Source organism: Protomyctophum parallelum (assembly GCF_964188405.1).
Source record: "Protomyctophum parallelum genome assembly, chromosome: 14".
NCBI classification, from domain to species: Eukaryota; Metazoa; Chordata; class Actinopteri; order Myctophiformes; family Myctophidae; genus Protomyctophum; species Protomyctophum parallelum.
The window spans coordinates 41557794-41585483 of record NC_139709.1 but is presented as its reverse complement, the minus strand read 5'-3'; the positions used below and the strand labels follow the sequence as shown (position 1 = coordinate 41585483).

The 27690-nt window shown below is 42.1% G+C and overlaps 1 protein-coding gene across 1 annotated transcript in view; it reads left to right on the top strand.

The window, feature by feature from the left end:
* The first annotated feature begins 1424 nt into the window (after window positions 1–1424).
* Window positions 1425–27690, top strand: part of LOC310871322 (myosin IXb) — a 39477-nt gene continuing 13211 nt past the window's right edge. Inside the window, exons 1-23 of the mRNA XM_083782808.1 lie at window positions 1425–1772; window positions 2355–3156; window positions 11907–12001; window positions 12235–12297; window positions 12623–12722; window positions 13597–13697; window positions 15492–15615; window positions 16419–16508; window positions 16616–16732; window positions 17394–17528; window positions 17952–18073; window positions 19847–19988; window positions 21475–21664; window positions 21885–21957; window positions 22881–22973; window positions 23111–23150; window positions 23422–23544; window positions 23711–23791; window positions 23951–24061; window positions 24163–24285; window positions 24427–24576; window positions 24989–25137; window positions 27396–27635. Coding sequence (XP_083638934.1) covers window positions 2404–3156; window positions 11907–12001; window positions 12235–12297; window positions 12623–12722; window positions 13597–13697; window positions 15492–15615; window positions 16419–16508; window positions 16616–16732; window positions 17394–17528; window positions 17952–18073; window positions 19847–19988; window positions 21475–21664; window positions 21885–21957; window positions 22881–22973; window positions 23111–23150; window positions 23422–23544; window positions 23711–23791; window positions 23951–24061; window positions 24163–24285; window positions 24427–24576; window positions 24989–25137; window positions 27396–27635 — 3215 coding nt within the window. The 5' untranslated portion in view covers window positions 1425–1772; window positions 2355–2403. The remainder of the gene's footprint in view (window positions 1773–2354; window positions 3157–11906; window positions 12002–12234; window positions 12298–12622; window positions 12723–13596; window positions 13698–15491; window positions 15616–16418; window positions 16509–16615; window positions 16733–17393; window positions 17529–17951; window positions 18074–19846; window positions 19989–21474; window positions 21665–21884; window positions 21958–22880; window positions 22974–23110; window positions 23151–23421; window positions 23545–23710; window positions 23792–23950; window positions 24062–24162; window positions 24286–24426; window positions 24577–24988; window positions 25138–27395; window positions 27636–27690) is intronic.

Genomic DNA, 27690 nt, shown 5'->3' with positions numbered 1-27690 from the left:
AAAAAACAAAACAAGACAAAACGAGTACACCACAGTCTTGACATGAGTGTACATTACAGGTCACCAGAGTCTTTGTTATTCACTACCGTTCAATAAGGTACATTGAAGCACAGTCTAGAATGGTCCATTGTATCTAAGACTGGTTCCCATACCTTCGTGAACCCTTCCATGTTTAATATCGCGGAGGAGATAAGTCCGTTTCTCCAGAGGAACCAGTCTTACCTCCTTGTACCATTCATCCAGTGTAGGAACGTCTCTATGAATCCAAAGCTTGAGTAGGCCTATAGTCTTTCTCGCTATGTATAAGAGTATTCCAACCAATTTGGCGTTGTGTCTGGTCCTTGCACTGGATACCTTAGTTGCTAGTACCCACTGGAGAGGTGACAAGTTCAAATTATATCCAATCAAGGTGTCCAGCTCATTCTTCACCTCATTCCAAAACACCTGTATCTTGTACATTTCCAAAGCATATGTGCATATGTACCAACTTCTGTGTCACATTTATTACAGTTAGGAGAGCTGAGACCAAGCTTGCTTCTCAGTAGGTGTATAATGGAGTCTGTGTAAAAATTTGAATTGTCTTTCTCTATCATTATTGCAACTCAAAATAGTAAGTGTATTTCCTTTGTTGTCCAAGTTTGTCTTAATTCTATCTGACATTCCAAGTCAATCTGCCACTGCCTTCGAATATGATCAGTGGAGTGGTTTGAACTTACATCAAAACATTCATACAGATAAGGAAATAAATCTTTCTGGCACAGGTTGTGTAAGAATATTTTCTAGGATGTCCTAGGGGCTTGCATGTTCTTTGTTACATAATGACGGATTTGTAAAAATCTAACGAAATGTGACTGTATGTGAATGAATATTTATTCCTTAGATTCTCAAATGACCCTATTATGCCTCTGTCTGTTATATAGTTTAGATCTGCTATTTTTGACAATTTCGAAATATCTTGGGGAAAAATAAAATCATAAATTAAGACACATCTTATCTTATGGGGGTCCCTGGAAAAACTATTTTCAGATGGTGTCGGCTACCAAATACATAGTTGGTAAGTTTAACCCAACCTCGCCTCACCAGGCTTTCCACCACCTCACATAGTTGGTGGTCCTTACTCTTAATTGGCAACAAACAAAAAGTGTGGTAATATCTCAAAATCCCACAAGGGGTCGGTCAAAGCTCACTAGATCCTCATTCAAATAAAGTGTCAAATAGTTCACACTCGTTGAATTAAAATCAAAACGCTAAGTATACAGACTATTTTTTATTTATTTTTTCAATTAAGCCCTGTGAAAGTGAAAGAGTTTGTTCTCCACGATAGAGAGTAATCTCCCTCCATTATAAAGTGCGTTTAGGTGTTAGCTCAGCAGTTCTAGGGCTCATCATCTGTGTGATCAGTGAAGGGTCACATTATCCACCTCGTCAGTCGACGGGTGCGTGTGGAGAGAAATCTAGGAAGTAAAACCATTCGACCAGGACCCGAGGATTGAGAAATCTCATTAAGGTTCTTCTTACTGTGATTTATAGTATAATACCGGTAACACAGGATATAGACAATCCGCTGGCGAATTGCGTTTTACATGAGGAATATAAACTTCACAGTGCTCACGCTCACCTTTTCGGGAAGCACCAGCGCACAGGTGAACTTGTTTTCCAAGTTGTATCCTACTGCATGAACACAGCGAGGAGTAGCCTACATACAAGTCTTCCTTGTTGTTGTGAAGAAAGTTTTAATGTTGTGAAGTGAAATGAATTCTCTACGTTGGAAGGTGAGTGACGTTATTACTTTGGCTGTCTTAGTGTCTTGTCCTGTTTGTTAAGTTATGTCATACGATGTCTCGTGGGAAATTATTGGGAAATAGTGGGATAATTGCGGAAAGGCAAACTACGGTATGGTATGTATGGTTATGGTTATGTATTAATGCCAATCACCCAAAATAGAAGTTAAACGTTTATTTAGCTTAATTTTGTATTTGTTCCTCCTTTAATTTTCCCTTTTTCTGGTAAATTAGCTTTTTGTTTCACTTTAACAGTACATACTTTTCATAACTCGCCCTTATTTTAAAAGTAGGCGACATCATATAGCATGTACTGTAGCCTATGCCATATGGAAATGCCATGCCCATGCAATCTATGCAATACATGCAGTCTATGGAATATCAGCCATTATGCGTCTAGTAAGGAATTAAAGTATGTCAGCTGCTTCATCTTTGATTAGGCTGTCTGTATTTTAATGAATCAATTAATTAATTCATATCAAAGTAAATATTGATTTACTTCAACCTTTTTTTCTTCTTCAGAAAGTTTAAATTATTTCTAATACAAGTCACTCTCTCCTTATTGTTGCCTAGTGGACAAATGGGCAATGAGGTATGCTGAGGCCTTTCTGTGCATGTCAGGATGAGCGCTACAGATGGGGGACAGAATGGACAGTATGTTCTACAGATCTACTTCGGGCTGTCCCAGGACTGCACCATACAGGCCACCACTGGGGATACTGCATCCAGTGTCATCCAGAATGCAGGAGCCGCCCTGGGTGTGGATATGAGCCAGACTTACAGCTTGCTGGAGCTCAGGGAGAGTGGAGGGCAGGCAGTGGTGCTGGAGGATGGGGACCTCCCCGTGGACAAAGTCCTCCTGTGGCCCCCAGAGGCCCAGAAACCACACCCGCAGGACCAGGGGTACTATTTCATCCTCCAGAGACAGGTCTGTGATGGAGGCACCCAGGTACAAAACAGCGGAGAGGAGGAATATGACGACCTCTGCACCCTCCCCACCTTGACCGATGACGGTATCGTAGAAGCCTTGCGCCAGCGTTTCTACAAACACAAGATCTACACGTACGCCGGTGGCATCCTCATCGCAGTCAACCCTTACAAGTGCCTGCCTGGCTACTACAACCCCAAATACGTCAAGATGTATGAGAAGCAACCGCTAGGCAAACTGAGTCCTCATATATTTGCCATAGCGGACGCTGCCTACCATACCATGCTACACAAGCATGTCAGCCAGTGTATTGTCATAACAGGGGAGAGTGGCTCAGGCAAGACCGAAAGCACCAGCTATCTGATCCACTGCCTGACTGCCCTCAGCCAACAGCGCTACTGTAGTGGGGTGGAGCGGACCATTCTGGGTGCAGGCCCGGTACTAGAGGTAGGTTACTGACACAGAACTGGCTACTTGTAACTGTTAAATGATTTTCTGTACTAGGACAGCAGTGGCTCCAAAGGAGCCGAAGTGGCCAATTGGGAGCTGGAAAGTTCCTGTTTGGATCCCCGGTTCTTCCTGGCTTTATGTCAAAGTGTCGTTGAGCAAGCCACTTAACCCCTACCTAACTGCTCCCGATGAGGGTGGTTCCTTGCATAGTTGCCTCAGCCATTGGTGGTTTGTGTCAGTGAATGTACGCACTTTGGATAAAGATGCTATAGATAGAGATGGGTTACTATACTTTGGTCCGATCGACTACCTACCCCAAACCCTCACCATAACCGCGAGCACGGGGCAGCACACCTAACCCCCAACCCTATCCTGAGTCGGACCAATGCTCATTCGAACCAATGATATGGCGGACCAAAGTATACTCCCCATAGAGATGTAGGCCATTTTTTGCCATGCTGATATTTGGTGGTGAAATGTTGTCTTCTTGCCTACAGGCAAGCATTCGTATTTGCAACATAGTCTACCTATGGCCTTTAGGTAAGGTCTTTAGTGAAATAAGAGGGTCTGAAGCTAAGTTGACTTTACTGTACATACTGTATACTCCAGCCACCACATGGCACAAATTGTTTTCCTTAAACATAGCTCATGGGTGGCTGTGCATAGCAGTGTCTGCTAACAATAATGAAAAGGTCATGTCTGCAAACTTGGTTTTTGACTGGGTGGTCTTAACCACAGACAAAAAACAGGAAGGGAGAGGGACTACAAGTACATGCTAAAACACTGAACCATTGTGTGTCAGACCAACCAAGTCAGTTTATAGCAGTCCCATATCTGTGACTGTGCAGCGATGATAAGAAATTGAAGGTCGCATCTCTTATTTGTGGGCTTTTCTTAGTTTAGAGATTGGTTAAATGTTTGCTGTTCATGTGTCTGTCAGACACGTGAGTTTTACAAAATGTGCGGGCTACATTTATGTCTCAAGGAAATGCTTATTATTCTAAATCTTTATCAACATCTTCCATTCGTGTCTGAAGAACAGTACGTATCAACAAGGGATCATAACTCACAAGAATTCCCCGGTTCAATATGTTTTATGGAAAGAACAGCGTTGTTGTTTTGTGCTCTCAGTGTAGTGAACAAAGCCGGTCATCTATGTGATATTACAGTATTTAAGTATGTACATTATAGGCCTACTGTACGGTAGGCTCAGGCTGTAGGAGTTTTCAGAGTCACTCAAATTAAAAAAGCTGACATCCAATACACAAATTCTGTGTTTTGGCACTAGCTGGCTTGGCTAGTATGATCTACACCTATTCAAGGCTCATGGGGGAGAATGTGATGTCTAACGGTGGGGTAGGCTGGTTGGGGGTAGGCTGCATTACTGAAATCCCTTCATATTCTGATGATATTGTTTTTTTTTCAGATGTTTGTGTTTGTTATGTAGAACAACACATGACATGACTGATGCAGTGGCAACCGCCCACAGCCCCACACATCAGCATTACTGTCCACACATCAGCAAAAAAAATCCATAATCCATAAAGACTGCACAGTCAGAGCCAAGTACAGCAAACAATGCATGTGTTTCCACTTCCAGTGTATTTGGGGGTTTAAATAAATAAATATATATATATTCCGGTATATAAGAAATTATTTTATAAGGTCTCTATTTTTTCAAATTGAATGGACAATAAATCAGGCAAGCGAAGCAACAAAGTACGGAAGCGGAATGCACCTTGCATCTGTTCAGTATGCTGAGCACTAGAATATCAGCCAATAGTAGTGAATGATTGATGAGAAAGTGGGAGGGGGGGGGGGGGCTGCAGTGCAGTGGCTCAGGAGGTAGAGCTGCCGCTGAATGGGAATCAGAAGGTTCATGGTTTGATCCCCTCACCCTATGTTGGTGTCGAAGTGTCCTTGATGAGCAAGTTGGCACAGTGTAAAGCACTTTGGATAATGCAAGGCGCTAATATGCTGCGTAATATGCGTTGTGTTTGTACTGACACTTAACAGTTTCACACAGTCTGTCAGCAGACTGTCTTGTTATCACATCAGTTTTGTGTTAAAACTGTCAATGACTAACTGGGTTAACCACACGCCTACTACAGAAGGTCTTTTCTGCGTTTTGTATTCAGGAATCTGATTAAAATATCATTGTGTTTGAATGTTATGGACAATAATATAGGCCAACACATTTCTCAGAAAAATGCCAGCACGCTCTGTTCTTGAGAAAATTACAGTGTTTTTGGTTACACACCCCCTCTGCCATAGTGCCTTGTTGTTGCTGGGGCCACTTTTTAGGTCAAAGGATCTGATAAAGACCTAGTAAAGGGTATGTACATATAGGGCTGGACAATTAATTGAATATACACCGAAACTGACATTTCGAACGAATAACTGACTTAATCTTGTTCATGTACTTCAATTGAAAAACGGAGTGTGTGTGTGTGTGTGTGTGTGTGTGTGTGTGTGTGTGTGTGTGATACATTCGTATAGATTTATTTTGTATAATTGCCTAAATCGACGAGTCTGATTAACCACTTAACACTGTATTATACTTCATTGTACTTTGTGTACAAAATATCCTATCTACAATGTGATGTGACATGTGTGGAGGTGTTGTGCATGGTTTAGCATCAACCAAACTACACAGTAAAATACGGACTGTGTGTGAACTTAACTCTTGGGGTGTAAAAACTCACCAGAGTGAAAGTAACACTACAGATTTGCTGTGAGCATGAATCATTAGGCTGGTATTCAAATGTACACAGCATACCACTACGTATATTTCATGGAACAGGGCAGGATTCCGACAGCCTATCTGTCTTTCTAACCTTTTACACAAAGTACTTTGTGGGCCCCACTGATCACACGCCCCTTTCTGATGGTCTCGCCTCCTTCAGAGAGAGAGAGAGACGTGCTTTGGACGCTTTCTATCGGCGTGAACAAGTCTGACTGGTTTGTCTGAATAACCATCAGCTATTGCACGGTCGCACCTCCGACCGGTCTCTCTGGCTCCTTGTTTTAGCTCCTCCCCAGTCAGCGTGGAAAGGATTCAAGATTGGCATAGCTGGAGGAGATGGATGGGCTTATTGTCTTGGGTTATTTATTAAATGAATAGGAAATGGGGAGCATTGAAGATGATAAGTGGTCCGTGTGGCATGGCAATTAGCCTCAAGTGTAGCCAGCAGGACCGTTCAATAATGGAAACTCTGCCGAAGAGGCAGCAGGATGTCGATATTGGATGGGGGTGAAGGACTGTTGTCAGGCAAAGGATCTGTTGATGCCCCTTTTGTGTGTTTTAGCTATTTTAGTGTACTTCTGCCGTCCTCATTTCTCGCCATGAGTCATATCAGAACATGAGCCCTTTAAAAAAAATCTTAAATATCAATGGTGAGGCATTTTCCTTAATTGGGAATTCAAGTGATATCTCATCAGGAACCCACAACCCAGGATTTGTAATTTGGTATGGTATGCAACTGACTTCATCATAAAGGTTGTGGGGTTTACAAAAGCATCTAAACCCCAAAATGAATGGGAAATAAACCAAAAAACATTGTCAATTTGTATAACAGAGTTTAAGCAAGTTTTGTAATGTGACTAGTAATGGAAATGAAAGAAATAAATGTGTGAATGATGCATGGTGTGAAATTACATGCACTGAAAAATGGCCACTGGAAAATCCTAACTGGAACCATTTGAGTCCAAGACAGACATGTGACTGTTGCCACATGTCTAAACTCGGAGCACGGTGTAATGAATCAGTACTCTAATTTAAGACATGTGGCAATCACTGCAGCAAGTGTCTTGTTTATGCTGTCATTGGAAAAACCAGGAAAAGAAGACAATAGCTGGGCGTCATCTTAGTCCGGTGGCTATGGACTCTGGTTGGCTGGTTACTGTGCGAGGGGACGAGTTAGGCTGGGGGAAGCAAAACGCAGAGCTCCACAGGCGGGAATGTGGCAGCAGGGCGTTGGCTAGGAGGGAACCACCACCTCCACACAAGAGTAGAGAAACAGTAGATTGCAGAGAAACGGCAACATGTCAGAACAGGTTCAATACAGTCACTTCCAATCCTACAGAATCACCTGCAAATCAAGTCCTTTCTACAATCTGTCTTTCTTTCAATTTTCTTCTCATGTTTTGTCTCTCTTTGCCTCTAACTACCGCCCTCTCCATCAAGTTCTCGCTACTTCTGCTTGGCTTCCTGTGTCCCTCTCTCACAAACTGACACTTTCTGTTCCCCCTTTTCTATTTCTCTAGTCCTTCTCCTTCCTCCCCCGTTATCCTCACTGTGCCCGGTTCTGCTTCACCTCTCACAAGTTTTGATGCATATGGTGGAAAATGGAAACCAGGCTTGCTTACGACAGTGGCCCAGTGGGAGGAACATTCCAATACCTGCCAGACAGTGATAGGATCAGCATGCTGACGGGCTGTCTTGACTGTGTAACATGCGTATGCATAGTCTTGGCCTGTTAGGACAGGACCCCGAGAGCACAGCCCACACTGCATGGAATGGTAGAAAACAGATGCTGCTGACGTGGGCTTATTTTGTGGAAGATGTACATTTCTCTCAGCAGGAATGTCCAAATCCCCCTGCCCCCTCCACCCCAAGGAGTGAATCCTAAAATATGCTCCACCCTGCTCAAAAAAAGGGATTGTGGGTGGAGTGTTTTGTTGTCAGGTTGCCATTGTTTACAACTCAAACTATCACTAGCGCACAACACTGCATGTTTGAATTGAATTTCTGGGTTTCACCTTTCTCTCTCAGCGGCTGGTGTTGATTTCCCGTATTCACAATGAATGCCAACAATTTCAGTACATGGCCAGTGGAACAATAATGTGCATACCTGTTAAATATATCTCCTGGCTTGATGTCATTGCCAATGCCTATCTCACTGTGTAGTGTGTAATCATCCAAATGATACGATTCGGTTTTACTGGCATAAAATTAGTAAGCACTCACTCCATTGTGGGTTATCCAATAGATATTGACAGTAATGATTGCTTGGAGCAATCATTAGTGTCTTTTACTATTTTTTTCATAATATGCTTTTTGGTTGCCCAAGTGTGTGTTAGGGTTTTCCCCTCTTTTCTTCCTGTTTTTAGAGACTGGGATGCAACCATCTTTTGTTTACTATTCACACAACATGAACATATCTGTCCATAAACACATCCTCCTGCTTTGCTTAAATCTGCTGCATTCAGCTCTCCTTACTTGCCTGTCTCACACTAGACAATAGCTATCACAGTGTTGTGCAGACTTAGGGCCCTATCTTGCTCGGAGCCTAAACTTGCCTAAACTTATTAGACTTTTATTTATTTTTCCTATTTTGAAAAACAATTTAAAATACCGTAACCTTTGTTCGGAAAAGCCAGAAAACACCACATGGGCATTTTGGAATTGGAAATGCATCACATTTGATGCTTTTTTTAAATGTTTTTTTTAATCTCCCCTGAAATGTACACAATTTCAACCCATCACTAAGTTGAAAAATCCTTTTAGATCACACAAGGCAGAGCACATGAAATATGTGGCTAATCCAATCGCATGTGATTTGAATAATGCAAGTCTTTCCTTAAAAAAACAGCCATTTAAGTAATGATGTTAACATGAACAGTGGCTGAGTTCTCTCAATCTCTCTGCTTGGTTGGTCATTCAGAATGGGGAAAAAAATAAACCCACTGTCCTGGTTTGCCTCTGACTCACTGACTAAGAGCGCATACCACATAAATAAGGCTATGATTCTTTTGCAGCTGACCTTGGTTCAAATTTGACCTGGTGTGCAATAAGTCACAATACTTTGCAACCACTACATGCAATTGCTAGTTGACAATTTGTCAATTGTCATTTTTGAGTGGTTCAACCACTCCTACAACCAGGAATGTCCGTGTGTATCCGTCATGAGCACGAGTGGTGTGCGCATGCGTGAAACCAACAATGGCCAGCAATGTCCGCGCGCGTGTGTGTACCAATGCGCGTGCCATGCTGCGTGCGTGCGGTATCGCACGTGTTTGTGTGTGTAGTCGCACGTGTGTGTGTGTAGTGTTTTATTAACGGTTCCCCAAACGGTTCTCATCAGTCGTCATTTAGCTCCGCTGTGTCTGTGCAATGTGCATGCATGCAAGCAGAGCCTGAGGTGACGTCACCCCACCTAAAGAGTGTGTGGGCTCGGGGAGGATACGCCCACTGTTCTGTGCATTCAGCGACTGCTCACCGCCGCGGAGCGAGTGATGTCGAGAGATCTCCAAAGTGTGGTCAACAGAGAGGGAAATGACTCTGAGGCTGAGCACGCAAAGTGGAATAAATGTTATGCTATAGTTCCCTGCAAAGGTTGTTGCAACTTGTACCAGTTGCACCACGTCCACATTGATGAAACAACTCAAAATCAATACGCCTACACGAGTCCACAACTCAGGAGAATAATCTAGGCAAATCGCGTTTGAGAGCCATGCGGAAAGCCCGCACTCCCCGCAGCTCCACCACAGCCGGCGGGGGATGAGGATGATGCAAGGCTGGTTCACTTTCCACAGACTAGTAACGTAATAGAAAATCAAAACTACTTATGTCTACAGAGCTTTTCATTAGGTGTATTGTACAACTGTTGTTAATGGTGTTAATTCAGAACGCCAATGTCTCGACGTCTTTCTGTCTGATATTTTATGAATCACGCCAAATCAATTTGTCTGCACTTATTTTTTACAACTTATAAGCAACTCAACTGCTTTTGATTTGGCTCTAAATTAATCGCGTGACTGTTGAGAGCCCAGCGTTTAGGTGCATATACCTCCATAGATTGATTAGCCTACTTTATAAACGGTTTGCAGAAAAAAGCACAGGAACATAGCCTACAGTTCAATACAAGGTCTGCTAAAAGGATTTTATAATCCATCCAATTTGTTTCCATTAGGGTAAGGGGTCCTTCATATTAAATTAATCTGAACATTAAAGACATTTGTCACCACAACAATATCATTATTGCAATGTGTACTGTATTTAATATACAGCAAATTGAAATATACAGTACAAATTGCAACAATGATATTGTTGTGGTGGCTAGCTGGTGGTGGTGGTGGTGAAGTTTAATATATATATAATATATATAATATAAGCATAATATTTATCAGAAAAAAGGGGGAAAATAATATTAGGATCCGTTAAGGGAACCGTTAGGAACCGGAACCGTTAAGAGGGATCCGGGAAGGATCCGGAACCGTTAAAATCCTAACGAATCCCAACCCTAGGCAGGCAGGGTGTTTGGGGTACTGGAGCTCCATTGGCAGACCACTTCTGTCTTGGTGGTGTTGACAGACAGCCCCATCCTGCTGTAGGCCTTGACAACCACAGCAAGGATGGACTGGAGGTCCTGTGGGGAGTGTGCCACAAGAGTCATCTGCATACTGCAACTCAATGACCTGCTCTGTGGACAGTTTGGTCTTTGCCTGTAGCCTCCTGATATTAAAAAGGTTTCCATCCAGTCTGAAATCCACTAAAACACCACTGCTGGACTCAAGCTCCTTATGGAGAAGATGGGTAACACACATGTCCTCGGGTGGGACAGTACAGTACAGTACAGTACAGTACAGTACAGTACAGTACAGTACAGTACAGTACAGTACAGTACAGTACAGTACAGTACAGTACAGTGAACCCCTGGGGACCCCCACACGGTAACTCTGTTTCTCAACTGTTTCGGACGCGGGCGGCCCGCCGGAACCGGGCCATCGCCCTGGGCTCGTTCCTGTGGGTCTGGAAGTTCCGGGGACCCCCTGGGGACCCACACACGGAGTTGCACCACTCACTTCACACGGGTGTGATTTTTTTTAGTACACTTTAGGTTGGCCTGCCAGTATGATCATTTGTATTTGGAGAAGTGAGTATGTCTCCAGACAGATTACGGACATTCTGCATGTTTGCGTGTGTGAAATGTTTTGGTATAGACTCTGGCTTCTGGCTTCTATAGGAAGAAACTTAAATGCGGTGGCATTAATGTTTTCCTGCCACATGGATCGCTATTCAAATCAAGGTCATTCATTGCTTACCTTTTCTCACATTATGTTCCAGCCAGGTATTCAATCATTAGTGATAATGAAACATCTTTTGATTACTATTCTTGTTGTAAAACAAAAGCGAGACCGCGAGAGCAGCTGCTCATGCTATAAATAAAGTTTCAGACTCTGTAAAGTAACATTAAATAATTGCTAGAGATCAATTGATAGGTGTACACTGTAGTAGTTTCACTAGTTTGCGATATTAGCAGCAGGCAGGCAGACAGGCAACAGTGACACAGAATATTCACTGTGATCAGATTCACTGTGATTACCTTTGATCTGGCAAGGTCAAAGGTAATCACAGTGAATCACATGCCCTCTGGGCAAACCAAGTGCTTTTGCGATCAATAAGCAGTGATATGTGTCTACAGTGTACAAGGCTGTCCTCTTCCAACACCTGGCCCGTTATGATTATGGCTGGTTATGGCAGCATCATCCATATCATATGAATGTAACTTTGCAAATGCAAATTGGTTCACAGTTTGACTAACTGATCCTCACAGCACGTCACCCGTCTCAGATTTCTCTGGCATGCAAAGCCCATAACCATCCACCACTAGAAATAGTTTATTTAATCATCTCTAAAGCAGATATTTTACGATGTTTAGTTCACAGTCTGCCAGGAATTTAAGGAACCTGCTTATGTGACTGCTTATTCTGCTGTGAAATAACGTTCCTTGTGTTATAAACAGGCCTTTGGCAATGCCAGGACTGCAAAGAACGACAACTCAAGCCGCTTTGGGAAGTTCATCCAAATCAACTATCTTGAGAGTGGTGTTGTCAGAGGGTGAGGCACTGTTTATTACTTTTCTTTCCAAAGCAAACCCATAGAGACGCATGCCTTTGTACCTACCCATCAGGAAGCATTGAAAATAACAACAATTGCTCTCCCCCTAAATTTACATTTGTATTTTTGTTGATTCTGTTGAATCTCACTTTACCAAAAGAAAAACAGATCAGGGTTTTTAAAATGATTGACATTGTTTATCTTGTCTTCCTCCTGTTTGTGTTCTTTCACAGGGCAGTGATTGAGAAGTATCTGCTAGAAAAGTGTCGCCTGGTCTGCAGAATTCAGAATAAGAGGTATGAACAAAGACAACTAACCCATAAACCTATCTGCTGTTAACAAAATAAAACATAATAATTACACAAACTTTCCAGAATCAAAGCACTCACTGTGGCAATTAATTATTTCCATGCTTCCTTCACTCTTATGAACTAGTATAATGAGCTTGTCCTGCATGGAAAGCAGTGGTTCCACAGTCAATTTCATATCGCGATTATCACGCTATCCAGAAATATAAGTTGATCACATGATCTCCTCATCTCAGTAAGATTATTGGATGACATTTCTGACATCTAAGCCCTGATTGATGACCCCCTCTGTCCCCCTCTGTGACATGTGTAGCAACTTCCATGTGTTCTACTATATGCTGGCGGGTGCATCCAAAGAGGAGCGCAAGGAGCTTCAGCTTCTACAGCCACAAGACTACTTCTACCTCAAGGAGGTACACTTGATCCTCACAAGTTACTGTAATCATCCCTTCTAATGGTTTCTGTCATCCCAGGATAGACCCCCTTCTGTACCATCGCTGAACGTAGAGTGCTAACCTTTTAACAAAATGTTTTGTTTTAACCGAAAAATATCACTTACCCTACCTTTTTTTTTTAAATAAAGAATATCACTTACCCTACCTTTAAAAAAAAATATATATATATCACTTACCCTACCTTTTTTTTTTTAATAAATATCATTTGCCATACCTTTTTTTTTTAATAAAAAATATCACTTACCCTACCTTTTTTTTAAAAATAAGAAATATCACTTGCCATACCTTTGTTTTTTAAAATAAAAAATATCCCTTACCCTACCTTTTTTTTTAAATAAAAAATATCACTTGCCATACCTTTTTTTTTTTTAAATAAAAAATATCACTTGCCATACCTTTTTTTTTGTTTTGTTTATAAAGCATCAAAATCAGGTTAACCACTAACCCTTTTTTATACTTTGACTACGCATTGTGATCTGATATTTTCGAAACATTTAGAAAAATCTTGAATGATTTGAACACAAATCTTCTCTTCTGGAGGCTCTACAAAACCTTTTCAGATGGGGGTCTGTAGCCAAATCTATTTAAATGTATGGGTGCTTAACTTGAACCAGTGATCCATCCAGGGGTTCTCAACGTTTTTGGCTGGGGACCCCCGGAAATGCTTCGGCAATGTCTTTGAAAACGATTCTATGCTGTTGCTTTCAGTGAAATGCACCAAGCTCACAGACACATTCCTTGTATGTGCACATACAACATTCCTGCCAATAATTCTTTTCCTGATATGTCTCCACCCTCTTCAACTCTTGTCTGCTATGTCCTCATCTCACAGGAGAACTTTCACTTGGAAAATGAGGAGAAACTAAGACATGCCTACAAGAAGCTCCACCAAGCTATGGAGATGGTTGGCTTCCTGGCCTCCACCAAGAAACAGTGCGTACAGGTTTTTATGTGAAAAGGAATTGATGCGATGCATGTCTGGATGAAACCTCCTTGTAGTGCCCAAAGCCCTATACTTCTGGCACTACTGGTTACTGACGGTTAGGAGGTTGTTCAGACGTGGGTAGAAGAACTGAAGTCCAAAACGTTCCCATTCAGTTGGTATTAAATCATATTTATTCAAAGTCCAAAGCCCTATACTTCAGTCTAGAAATTAAATACAATGAAATAAACATAAACTGCCATTAACGCATACAGAGACCATCAGCCTAACAAACACCGTTTAAAATGGTGTGCCTCTGCCTGTCAGCAACACCTGTGCTCAATCAGGGACTAGGCTTAAATACCCTGGGTAACCATGGCAACTTTGGCCTCGCCCATGCCCTGCTGTGATGTCATCAATATATATACCATTTAAAATCAGTAGACATCGTATGGCTCTTACACTCCTTATTGCCTTTAGAAACAAGGTTACAAGAGATTGTGTGAAATGTTCATGAACTGTATACATTGTATCAGATAAATAATATCTGTAAATACGTGTTATAACCACTTAATACCTCTATACTTATTTGGTTATATTCTTTCTTTCCAAATCTCTCTTTTGGAGGAGAAATTAATTTGTATTCATATTTTCAAGTTGTTTTTATAACATACAACCACACAAAACTACAAAAAATAACAATGCAAAAAACACACCAAATGTTTTTTAGCGTCGTAGTTCAGCTATTGTGACTGGCCATGTTTGGCTGATGTTCCCCCCCGAGTAACATCATTATGTCACAGTTAAAATGTTTACAAGTCCGTTTAATTCAATGTTTGTTGAGTGACAGCTGCTTGACAATACTCAAACTGCCATGATGCAGTAAACGCCCTCCTTATCTGGTTGTCCAAAAATGTTAAAACAATGTAATGAATCGTTTGCATGTCCCGCTTGTTGCAGTTCTAATACAATGCACATGAACCCCAAACGATCCTTGCGGTTCATCTGTCGGACATTGTTTACGAGCATGTTGCACAGGGGTGACAATTCCTACGAGCTGTGCTTAATCACCTGTGCAAAACGTATCGGAACGATGTACTGTATTAAAATGTAACTCCTGTCTCCCTGAAGTGCTCTTCCTACCTTCTCTGTTCGTGACAGCAGCAGGTCAGGGCTTGTCAAGTCAAACAGGAGAAATATGCACAGTGAGCCTGTGACTGCCTCAGGCGAATACCGGAAGACTCGACCCGGTGCTTGCCCGTTTTTCCTCCCGGAATTGTCACTTTGTAATATGCTATTGGCTGTTTGTATTCTTTTTGGAAAAATATAAAAAGATACTCCTGTAGAAAGGCTATATTATTTTACTTATATTGACCCTATAAACAATTTAGTATTATTTAGTATATGTAAGGTTTTGCACACTCAAATGGTACCTCGTCAGATAATCCCCACATATCCTACAACAACTTCTGTGAACAGACTTCAATGTAGTAGATTTTCATGAATTATATTTGTACTTAGGCTGTCTGCTGTCATGAAAGTTTATAGTTAGAGAAATTCAAAGTCCAGCCGTCTGCTGTCCAGCCTCTCCCACCCCTCACATTGGGGAAAATTCTGGGAGGAAAACAGAAACGGGGCGAGTCTTCTTGTTACCCCTCAGGCCATGGTGTATGTATTAGGGAATGCAGCGCATTGTTCCCTACTGTAGTTCTCACCCCTAATTGAGGAGCGGCGCTGAAGCCATTAGAATATTTTACACCTTGGAAGTGTGTGTGTGTGTGTGTGTGTGTGTGTGTGTGTTGCAGGATATTCTCTGTCCTAGCTGCCATTCTGTACATCGGTAATGTAACGTACACATCCGCAGAGGATGGTCACGTCCTGGCGGTTGGACCTGATGACGTTCTGTCCAAGCTCTCGGACCTGCTGCAGGTACTTTCACGAAAAGAAAATCGCCTATGTTACTGATACAAAAGTATACTAATTAAACTATTGCATATTGCATGATCTTGTATCATCTAGTTCAGGGATTCCCAACCCTTCTATTACCACGGACCGGCTGACGGTTCATAAAATGTTTGCGGACCGGCATGGCTGGGGGGTGGGGGTGGGGGTGGGGGGCGGCGGTGTGTCACGGTCGCGCATCATCGTACCAAAACACGGAAGACGGTTGTCTGACCTCAAGTAACCTACCCGCTGCTATATTATTATATCACAACATAATGTTATGTCATTGTCATTGATCATTGATCCTGGCGACGCACGGTTATAGAAAACTTGGGATTCCCTTCCCGCGCACCAGTGGGACATGTCCCGCGTACCAGCACCACAGGTACACGTACCAGTGGTTGGGAACCTCTGATCTAGTTGGTCTACAGATTCATATGCTGTGCAGTTGTGCACAGTACTGTGTGTATGTGTACTATTCAATGATGGGAAGCACTTTCACAGCTTGTAGTTAACCCAGGGGTTTCAGTAGCAGGTTGCTGGTAGTTCTTCAAAATCCCAATTTGTCATCGGTTCCTTTAATTAATTACAGGAACTTCATTGAACTCCATTTTCTCACATCATCAAACTATGGTTTATTCCCCTCTAGGGTAGCTTTGCTTTTGGTGAACCTCTTTTTTTTTTAAATGTGTGAAGAAAATGGTACTGTAGCATATGGAACTATGCTTTCCCCAACACTATATTTTTCTCTACTGTAGGATTCTTTAGACTGTCTCTCTGTATTGTAGGTCAAAAAGGAGATGCTGGTGGAAGCTTTGACCAAGACGAGAGTGAGCTTTTTTGATGAAAAGCTAGCTATGCCGTACACACAAAACCAGGTACAAATTCTTAGTTAACCTGAATTGAATTGAAACTTGGGCAGTGCGGGATCAAAACAGAGTTTATATTCATAGCATTTCGAAATGTGATTTGTTGTTACCCACAGATCACTGCAGCGCGAGACTCCTTGGCCAAGTCTTTGTACAGCGCTCTGTTTGATTGGATCGTCCTGCACATTAATCACGCCCTGCTTAATAGACGAGACATGGAGGAGTCTGTCTCTGTAAGTAACAATTCTAAAGCATAAGAATGTTCACTATCAACTGCTGCCATTTCCACCTTTGAAGATCTTGCGTTTTCTTTTCTAAGGAAGATGGCCTCTTAAATTAACTTTTTGAAATGAGTGGCTGTGCGCAATTGCTGGCTGGCTTACAAATTAAGCTGCAATCATTTGCAGGATTTTCTCAAATCCTAAATCATTAGCACCCTAACGCTTCAAAGTACCAGTATTGGCATTTTCACTTGTTTTACCTGCCAACTGTGTGATATTATGTGATGTTTTGTGTCCTGAGAGAGACAATCAGACATTGAAATGAAATCATCATTTCCTTAACCACAAACGGTTATTATGGAATTTGCTTCCAAAACGTAATAAGTACATTTACATTGACATGAATATCTTCATCTTTCAGCCATACTGCCCTGATTTATAGAGAACGATTAACACATGGCCATCAAATAATTGACTATGGTAGAAAAGTGTATGGAATAGAAATGTTACCCTACACAAGCATTGCCGCTTTTCCCATCAACTAAGGCCACATATCTTCCAACAACTGATCATGTATCATTGCCATAGCACGGCAGTGATAGTCTAATTTGTCGGGGAGCGTTGGTGGTCACTAATATGGTTGGTGATAGGATTTAATTCTGTTTTGTTCCAGTGTTTGACAGTGGGCATCCTGGATATCTTTGGATTCGAGAACTTTGAGGAAAACATCTTTGAGCAGTTCTGCATCAACTATGCCAACGATAAACTACAGTATTACTTTAACCAGCATGTCTTCAGACTTGAGCAGGTGAGTTGACTTTCTGACCTATCTCATTAAAAGGACTTTCCACTCTAGTGTGCAAAGCCCTCGGCAACTATTTAGCCCCAGCACGTTGGATAGCTAAATCATTCAGACCTTTTTCTGAAAGGCTAAGTTTGAAGATGAAACGAGTAGCTGTCCATTGTAGAGATGGGGTGGTGTTATAAACTGAAAGTAGTCATTGCTACCCCATAGATGGGTTGGTGGAGGTCTGGCAACCCACAGCGATAATGTACCATTTCTTTGTTTGCCAATAGCCAAGGACGAGAGAGTTTCGAGACATCTATAATGTACCGTATGCACCAGTGTCAGCTAAAGAAACTCCTCTATTACAGTTTATCTGATGAATACATTTTAGCTGATGAATAAAGTGAATTCTGATGAAGAGTCTGTCTGCGTTCTTTATCGTAGGAGGAGTACCAGGCAGAGGGCCTCGCCTGGCATAATGTAAACTACACTGACAACCTGGGCTGTATTGAACTGATCAGCAAGACACCGACTGGACTGTTCCACCTGCTGGATGAGGAGAGCAAGTATGTGTAGTTGAGGCTGGCTGCAGTGAATCTCTTCTGCCCCCTTCCTTTACTTAATCCATTCTGACCTGAGATCAGATTCATACGAGGTTTCCGCCGGACACACACTGGTCTGATGAACCCATTCTGACCTGAGATCAGATTCTAAAAATGTCAGTCGTTCTTCGATTTTTTTCAAAAATAGCAGACCTACAAGCTCGTATCGCGCCACTCGGTGGCGCGATATGAGCTTGTAGATCTGCTATTTTTCAATAGCTAAAGCATAACATGATGCCGACACCAAAATGGGTGCCCGGTCAGAATGGGTTAACATTTATGTAACCTGTGGAAGGACTACACCCACATAAGACGCTTTGTAGATCACCCAGTCTTCCCTGCAGTCGTGAATATTTAAATGGAATAGAATGATTTGCATGCATAGTGTTGTACCTTTTGTAGCTGCGACCAAGCTGCTAGTAATAAGCCACTCTTGGTCGGTCCAAAACCTTCAAGCGCTGCCACAATACAAAAGTATTGACGGATATTTCAGTAACTTCTGATTGGTGAAGACGGCATGGAACATGTCATGTTTTAAACCCTAGATCTAAATGTATATTAAAACACTTTTATTTATTACATATTGCAGTGATGTTAGTGGTGGATATTGCTTGCAATCTCACGATAGATATGTATCACGATACAGAGGCCACAATACAATATATCGAATCGATATATCTCGATTAAACGTTAATTCAAAATAATGACCATGTTGCACAAATGCAATGAAGCACTTTCAGGCCCACAGAGATATTTAAATTAAAATAAATGTCTAAACATGTTAACAAACAGTCTGGGGAGGGGAGTGCATTGCAACTTGCAACGGGGGGTTTGAGAACGTTAAACAGAGGTACGTTTGGCAACACTGCGACACCCAGAGAATTCATGCCGTTAATTGCTGTATCGATACAGCAGATCGATTCACCTATCGTCTGGATTTTCGATCGATATATTGCCATATAAATTAATTGAATGCACCACTAAGTGATGTAAATGTGTTTTCAATGTAATGGGTCCCAGGACCCAACAGGAGTCTTTTAGACATTTTATGAGTCCTACTTCAACGACAGTATAGTACAGTATTGCATCCCAGGACCCCCGGAGGATGACATGATTGCATCCTTTCTCAATTTATTGAGTCTTAAGGATGCAGGCTATTTGCATCGCTGCATTGCATGTTATACAGTCTGTACATCCTATCTCCCACATGCATTCCCTAGGCAAAACTATTATACTGTAGCTGCTGGTTTCAGCTTATCACAAATTGTTCCAAAAGCACTTTACCCTTTATGTGTTACTTAAAGACACACACCTATGCGGTGATCGAACCAGGAACCTTCCAATTCCCAGACCACCAGCAACCACTCTACCTCCTGAGCCTCCCATTATGTAGCATAATCCTCCCTCTCTCTGCGTTCTATTATGATATTCATTAAACTGTTGAGTGAGAGCAATCAGTGGAAACACAATTTCTGTTGTTATTCCAAAAGGAAATTGAATAAACAGGATATTTAAATAAGTGGTTGTCAGAAAATTATACATTAAGCTCTGAGGAGGCCTACAGCAACAATCAGCATCTATATTGTATGAGACGCATTTCTCAACCTGTTGCACTGTCTATATAGTGTATATACTTAAGACTCTAGAAGTGTAATATTGATCCAAGCTACAGAAGACTTTGTATACTATACTAAATATGGTGAAAGTGATATTGTGGTTCTCTTCTCATTTCCTTAGCCGTCCTCAGGCTGAAGATGGCACCCTGTTGGACAGGTTTAAACAGCAGCATCAAGACTCCCCCTTCTTTGTGTCAACCACAAAGATGGATCCTGCCTTTGTCATCCAGCACTTTGCCGGGAAGGTCAAATATCAGATCAAGGTGGGGCTATTGGTGAACACTGGAGACATTTCTTGCCTAATGAAGGACGTGGTGGCAGATTAATCTGCTATAATTATGTTGCATACCAGCCTTCAGCTATGCTCTCTGGACGACAACCAGAATCTACAGAATACAGATTGCTATAAACTGTATAATAATGATACAATTACAGCTTGTACAGAATTTGAAAGGTTGCAGCTTTGAACACCCAAGACAGACATGTCAAAGTATGTGTGGCAGTTGGACCCCCAATTGCTCTAGTGGTGCGTGCTGCCTATTGACCAACATTACCCAGTTCCATCACCCAATTGTGAATACTGTATGTGTAATTGACTGAATTAAGCATGACTTGACACTATTTGACCTCTTACCCTGTTGGTGGCTGGCTATACTTCATCTCATGCTGCTTACTCTGCCGATCTCACACCTTTGTAAGTGTCATAGCCGACTTGGCCAGCCCCGGTCTGTGGCTCTGACACATTTTGGCTTTCAATATATTGGTGAACAGTTAAGACAAACTCAAAACTAATTTTAATAAACCTGCTTTGTTATGACCATAGCACAACCTGGTCTGTCCACTACTAGGCTCTACTGTGTTTCACTATTCTCTTTGCTAAATCATCTGTGAATGCAGTCAAGTGGAATACAGAGTTGACACCACTATAACAAGTTCAATGGTGAACTATATAGTTATCGTTATAGTTCTCAGTGTGAACCCTAACCCTAACTCATGACATCACACAGGTAGCCCACATGACCCCCTCGACAATCCAGCGAAATGGAAATTTGATTCACCCGTTGCATAATTTTCAATAGTGATCAGTCAACATAGAATCACATTCAGCTTTATTGTCGAATCACAGGTTCACAGGTGTAAATAAAAGGGTGAATTAAAAATAATTGTGTGCATTTTGTAATTTCCATAAGAACATAGAGGGTAGGAAAAAAACAAGAATGACCTGGCAGTTTCACCTGTGTAACTGCCAGGTGAAACAAGCGCTCTCCATTGTGCATCTGCCCCCCCCCCCCCCCCCCCTATTATTATTGCGGCTGTTTGCGTTCATTTCTGACGTGCTTCTGTTGGTTCAATCACTGTTTTGTTTTGTAGCTCCAGTTAATTAGCTCATAACATTAACCACTGTAGAGTTATACTGCACACCGTTGCCATAGTCGATTACACTTTCAGGGCTTAGGAGGCACTCCCATTGGCTCAGGCGGCATTTCAGAGTATGGGTTCAGACTCAGGACAGCCAATCATGACTATGTCCTCAAAGCCAACCCGAGCGAAAATAGGCCAGGCTTCACCTGGCAAAGAAAGTGAACAGTGAGTTCAGATCTGCTGGTAACAAATCACTCTGGATAAGCATGTCTACTTTGTGGCAAAATAGAGCATTATCTAAGCAAGCTTTCCCTGGATAATGTATGCTTTAAAAACAATACATATACATAGAACATGTTATGCAAAGTCAAGTCTTCTGTCTTATAGGATTTCCGTGAGAAGAACACAGACCACATGCGTCCTGACATGGTGGTGCTGTTGCGAAGCAGCAAGCGGGCGTTCATCCGTCAGCTGGTTGGCTCCAGTCCGGTAGCGGCATTCCGCTGGGGCATCCTCAGAGCCACCATCCACATCATAGCGATCTTCAAGGAGATTGGTCGTCAAAGGGCAGAGTCAAGTAGGAGCCTCATGTTCAGGATTCTTCCTCCTTGTCTATTTACATGGAATTCTGCTTTGTATTGTTCTTGGATGCTCACTAGACTAGGAGACTAAAATTAACAACGTGAATGTGTTTACTTTGTGTGCTTCCCTTCATCATTACTCGTTTTTCCTTTCTCGTACTCCTCGCTTGTGTTCTTGAATTCTTAGGCATGCTTTGATGTCCAATTTCTCAACAGATGCAAGCAAACGCCGCAGCCGAAAGCTGGGTTCCCTAAGGAAGAGCAGCATTGCAGTGGACAGGTTATCAAGGTACAATCAATACAACTTTTGCCTAAGGCTAAGCTGAGCCACCCAATATAATAGTTCAATTATACAATCATGCACATTAACAACTCCTTGCCTTTCGTCCCATTCATGATCTTAAAGGAGTAGTTAATACATACAATTTATATAGCGCTTTCCAAGGTACTCAAAGTCGCTTTTCAGAACAGAGAAATACAAACTATTTTATTAGAAAAATAAACTAGTTAAAAGGTTAAAGTTCGGCCCAGGCCGTAGCGTAACGGTCTGGGCACCGGACTGGTGATCCAGTCGCGGTGTGCCGCGGGTTCGACTCCCGGACCCGACACGGCCTTTACCGCATGTCATCCCCCCATCTCTCTCCCGTTTCCTGTCAGCCTACTTTCTATCCCTTAAAAAATCAATAAAGGCGTAAGCCACAAAAAAATATCTTTGAAAAAAAAAAAAAAGTTAAAGTTCAACTAGAACCCAAAAGGTAGACAAACAAGGTGTGTGGGGAGGGAGGGGGATTTATGTAAGTCTGAAAAGGTGGGTTTTGAGTGCTTTTGAACGTTTCGAAGGTGGGGGCAGCTCTGATGTGAGTTGGTCGTGAGTTCCACAGTGAAGGGGTGGCTACCGCAAAGGACCTGTCCCCAAGTTCAATTACACGCCCCATGAAGCGTTGAATTTATGGAGATTATTTTAGTTCTTGACGCATTCCTAAGCCAATAATTTGATGACCGGCGGAGACTCAATGTAGACCCTGCATGTCTCAGCCGGATGCACCACAGTGGATTCGAACCCACAACCTCTTGTGGTGTTTGGCAGGGACGTACCACTGTGGCACCCGAGTGCAATTTATTTTAAATTTGTTTGTTTTGCTCTACAAAGGTGAAATAGTGTTTCAAAGAAACCATAATCAGCTCATCAAGGTGTCTCTCTGATATCCACAGCACCAGCCTCCACCTGGATTTCTCCTTTGATCGCTCTGATGAACATCCTCTTGATGTTTTTGAAGACATCTTTGCCAGCTATGAGAAGAAGAAGTATGTTGAACATATGCTCCTGATATTCAGCTGTTGAAAACAATCATTTAGTGAATTTGATTGAGATGATATGCCACATCTGTCTTTAGCCGCATCATTCCATCATTTCCACTCATTTTGCATTTGTTCCCCCATAGGAAGAACAGAGGCAGCCGACCGAAACAGCTCATCCCAAAGGTATGATATTTTGATAATATGCCCTGGAAGTATACGACAGGCTGTCGCCAACAGCTGTTGGCTATGTTTATTGCCTAAATATACAGACTTGTCCCAAAGTGCCATCAGCGTGAAAGAGACCTTGTTTATTTAATGCATACATTTAATGTATGCAAGATGAATAAACAAGGTCTCTTTCACGCTGATAAATTTTTTATGACATTGGAAGTCAATGTTTATGACCTTTTGGAGTCATAAAGCTTAGAACTGCTATCATGTTGTTTCTCCACAGAATCTCATGGACGTGCGCTCTGTCAAATATGTCATGGGTCTCACACAGCACAGCCAAACTGCCATGAACCTCCTCTGTCCCCGCCAGTGCAAGAAGCCCCCAAGTATTAGTGCACAGTTTGAGGTTTGTCTTCCTCTCTACATTGACAGTGGAAATGTATATGCGGAAATATAATGTTGCATAAGAAAAGGATTTGAGTCAGTACACCATTCAGTTCACCTAATTAAGACTATAAATTGAAAGAAAAGATTGCACTAAGCCACTATGAGCTGTAATATGTGTCTTTCAGGCTTCACTCAAAGTGCTGCTATTGACTGTTGGTAAAGCTGAGCCGTTCTTCATCGTCTGTATACGCTCCAATGCACAAAAGGTAAACTGTTACTACCCTGAGCTACTTACAAACTTGTTACATTTTAGTGGATTTAACGTACTGTAGTGTAATGTGTTTCATCATATTCAGGAGTTGACTAAATGGACAAGTAGTGTTTTGGAATGGAACCTTTCAGAGTCAGACTATGTTTTCTTGCAGAAGGACATGCATTTTGATGATGAGTTGGTGTTGAAGCAAGTGAAGTACACGGGCATGCTGGAAACCATTCGCATCCGCAAGTCTGGCTACAGTGCCAAGTACACGTTTAAGGTGGGCGATGACTAATGTATTGTAATGGTAAAAATAACACTAAATTGGGCTTAACCGCCTACTCCATATGTGATTGTATCCGGGTTTCTTTTCTGACAAAGGAATTTGTTGCGAGGTTCCGAATGTTGCTACCAAGAGGTGCTGCTGCAACACAAGAGGAAATAAGTAACTTGCTTCTGAAAATGGAACTGGATCCGACCACCTACCAAATCGGGAAAACCAAGGTAATGAACTGTGGCCAAACCAGTTGTAATTATGTAGAGTAAAAAGTGCTGTTTTCCTGTATAGCTCTATGGGCAGAGCATAGTAATAACACTGAAAGATGGGGCTCACCTACGCTGAAAGTCTATTGTTCATCTTTGCAGGTTTTCCTCAAGGAAAGGGAGAGACAGCGACTCCAAGAAATGCACACTAAGGAAGTGATGCGTAACATCATCATCCTGCAGCGCTGGTTCAGAGAATGTTTGATTAAGATGCACTTCATGCAAAAGAAAGATGCCGCCATGCTCATCCAGGTGACTGAGATAAGCTCACAACATGCTAATCCTAATTGATTATAGATACAATCATATTCAAATAAGTTTTGCTAGATAGAGGCAAGGAAGCAACCAAGGTGCTCAGGAGGTGTGCATTGAACCGACATGTTTCGACCTATACAGTCTTGAAGACCGTATAGGTCGAAACATGTCGCTTCAATAAAGTTTTCCTCCTTTTACATCAAGTGTGCCCGGATCTCCACTTTGTTCTATATCGAGGTTTTGCTAGATATTGTCAGCCCAAGGTTAATCATGAATATTATCATCAATCATGACCCCATGACCAATATGCATTTGCTACAAAAAGTGACACATGAATAATATCACGATATAAGAGGAACAACAGCCCTGCAAAGGCCCAGAGTTGACAGGTAAACGTTGTGAGTTTCAGAGATGCTGGCGTCAGTTCGCTGTAGAGAATAAGAGCCGAGCTGCCACAGTGATCCAGTCTGCGTGGCGGACTTCACTGAAGAGGAAAGAGTATATTGGTCAGCTGGATGATGTCAAGGGGATGTCTACAAATCGCCCTGGGCGACAGAGGTACATCATAAGCTTCTGTCACCAGAAGAGTAGTCTCGCTTAGCCAGACAACAATTCCACAATCTCCGAATGCTATATAGAGTCTGGAACTACACCTAACAAATATATATTGAAATATCTTTAGAGCTTATTTTTTATTTCCATTTCTGCTAAGCAGCAAGCTATATACAGTATGCTTAGATGATAATTATTAGGATAAATTGCACCACTTTAAAACCTTGAGCCCCATTGCCCCTGCCGGCGGGGGCAACGGCTCAGAACCTCCGAACAGCGCTCGGCGGGTCAATGGAGACCCAATTGGTCTCCGGTTCCAACTCCGATGTTGCGGATTTTCCCCCTGGGGTTTAAGAGGTAAAGACAAAACTGAAGTGGGGAGGAGTCTCCACTTCCACTTTATATTTTACTTAGCTTCCATTGCTCCAGACAGTATGACAGAAGCATTTGAAAATTGTGAGAGGCAACAGTCTGGCAACACGAGACTACCAGAACAGCCAATTAAATATGTGACACAATATGTGAAGAACTGGAATGTATAGAATTATGAACTAGTGATTCCCACACCTGGAAAAGTATGGGCATTTTGTAAAATCATGGAGAAAGTATGGAATACCGAAAAGGTTTATGAAGCCCAATAAAATAAACTCTGAGATGAGTTTTGTTTTCATTTCGAACAGACTTCTGGGAATCTCAGTACAGATAACTATCACTGGTCAGAATGTATTGAGATGATAGCCCCTTGAGATGCAGAATCTGTCTGGGTGCTCCATGTTGACCCTCTGCCAAATCAATCAGCTAACATTCTGATTTGATCTGATCACAGACACGGAGGTTGTGTAGAAAACAAACTGACCATCTTTTCAAAGGGTAAACCGTACTGTAGTGAGCCAAGTCATTTATTAGATTTGCTTGGTTACAGATTAGCTATACTAATGGTTGAAAATGGGGCAGCCTACTATGTTAAAACACTCTGATTTGTCGACAAAAAGGTAGACGAATCAGAATTGTTCTACTTATCAGAAAAGTCTGGAATTTTGAAGTGTGAATAGACTAGACCAGGCAAGAACACTAGGCATACAAGTGCATACAAGCGTGTTTCAAAAACTGTTTGCTTAAACTTGGTAGTCTCTGCCCTATATTAGGGCAGAGACTATTATATAAAACACAGGTGACTAAAAGTAAAATATGTTTGTAGTTATTGTTATACTGTATATATGCTGTATATTATTTAATTAATGATGTGCATCAGAACACATGAACTAGGCCTACCCAACCTGAATCTAAAGTGTGAATCTAAATTTGAACCCTGGTCATTTACATTGGGGCCTGATTTATTCTTAGTTGTGCACGGATAATGGCAAAATGAAGTAAATGAAGTATAAATCCACCCTAGAAGGTTAGGAGGGATGATGTAGCAGCTGAGTGGTACAGTAGATGTTTAGTTTACCACTTTACCCATGCTGGAGATCCACAATCTAATCCAAGTACACATGGCAATGATATTCTTATTGAAAGTCATAGGTGACATCCCATGTGGTTTGTATGCATGGTTACAGTCTGTTTAGCTTGATCACACACATTGCATAATGTTTTTCTTAAGGTATTGCTCAAGTTCTCTTATCGGCCTTAACACCCCCAAAACATTTTTTTGCCATTGTTAGGCAACTGGATGTCCAGATGACATGGTCTTGGCCAGGACTATTACAGTTTTACAATTCCTTCATTTTAGTGCAAAGCATTTCTCATGTCTAGTTTCTTCACCCCACAGGTCTTCCCTTCCAACTGACAAACTCTAGATATTTAAGTCTGTAATGTTCTCATAAATAAAACATAATTAAAAAGGACAAAAAATTATGAATCTAATGCAAAGAAACATACCCAGGTGTCCTCATATATGGGCATGTGATGTTAGGTACTGTAGGTGATGGTAGGTAGGTGATGGTAGGTAGGTGATGGTAGGTAGGTGGTAGGTGTCCACATTTGGGCTGATCAGCTTGCCCGTCGTTGCTGAGGTTATTGCGTTGACCACGCATTGTGCGCCCGCCACAGATGTGCAAACGTGGCACAAATTGCCCCATTATCTGTGTGGCGTGAGCCCGCACAGATAATGGCCAAAAAGTGTAACTCTACATATTGTGTCTGTGTATTTATACCCTTACCCTATGTGTGTACAGTTTCCAATTGAATATTTATTTTAGGCAGTCCTACACAGTAGACACTGTTACTGCAATCTCCATAACTGGTTCTGTGACCTCACACAGCGTGGAGAGGAAAGAGCTGAAGAGACAGACGGGAGTAGAGCAGCACAGCCCCAGCAGGAGGGGGTCCCGGCAGGCCAGTGGATCCCCCATTCCGCTCCACAGACCTATGTCTGTGCCACTGGACTGCCTAGCTGGCTCCACCAGCCCCACTTCGCCCCAAAGCGGCTCCATCCAGCAGAGGAGGAGCGAGGGAGATCACTCTGATGACCCAAGTCCAGAGAGACGGCCTCGGAGGGATAAGTAAGTTGTATTACTCACTGATTCTGCCCCCGTCTCTGCTTCATCAAGTGTCACA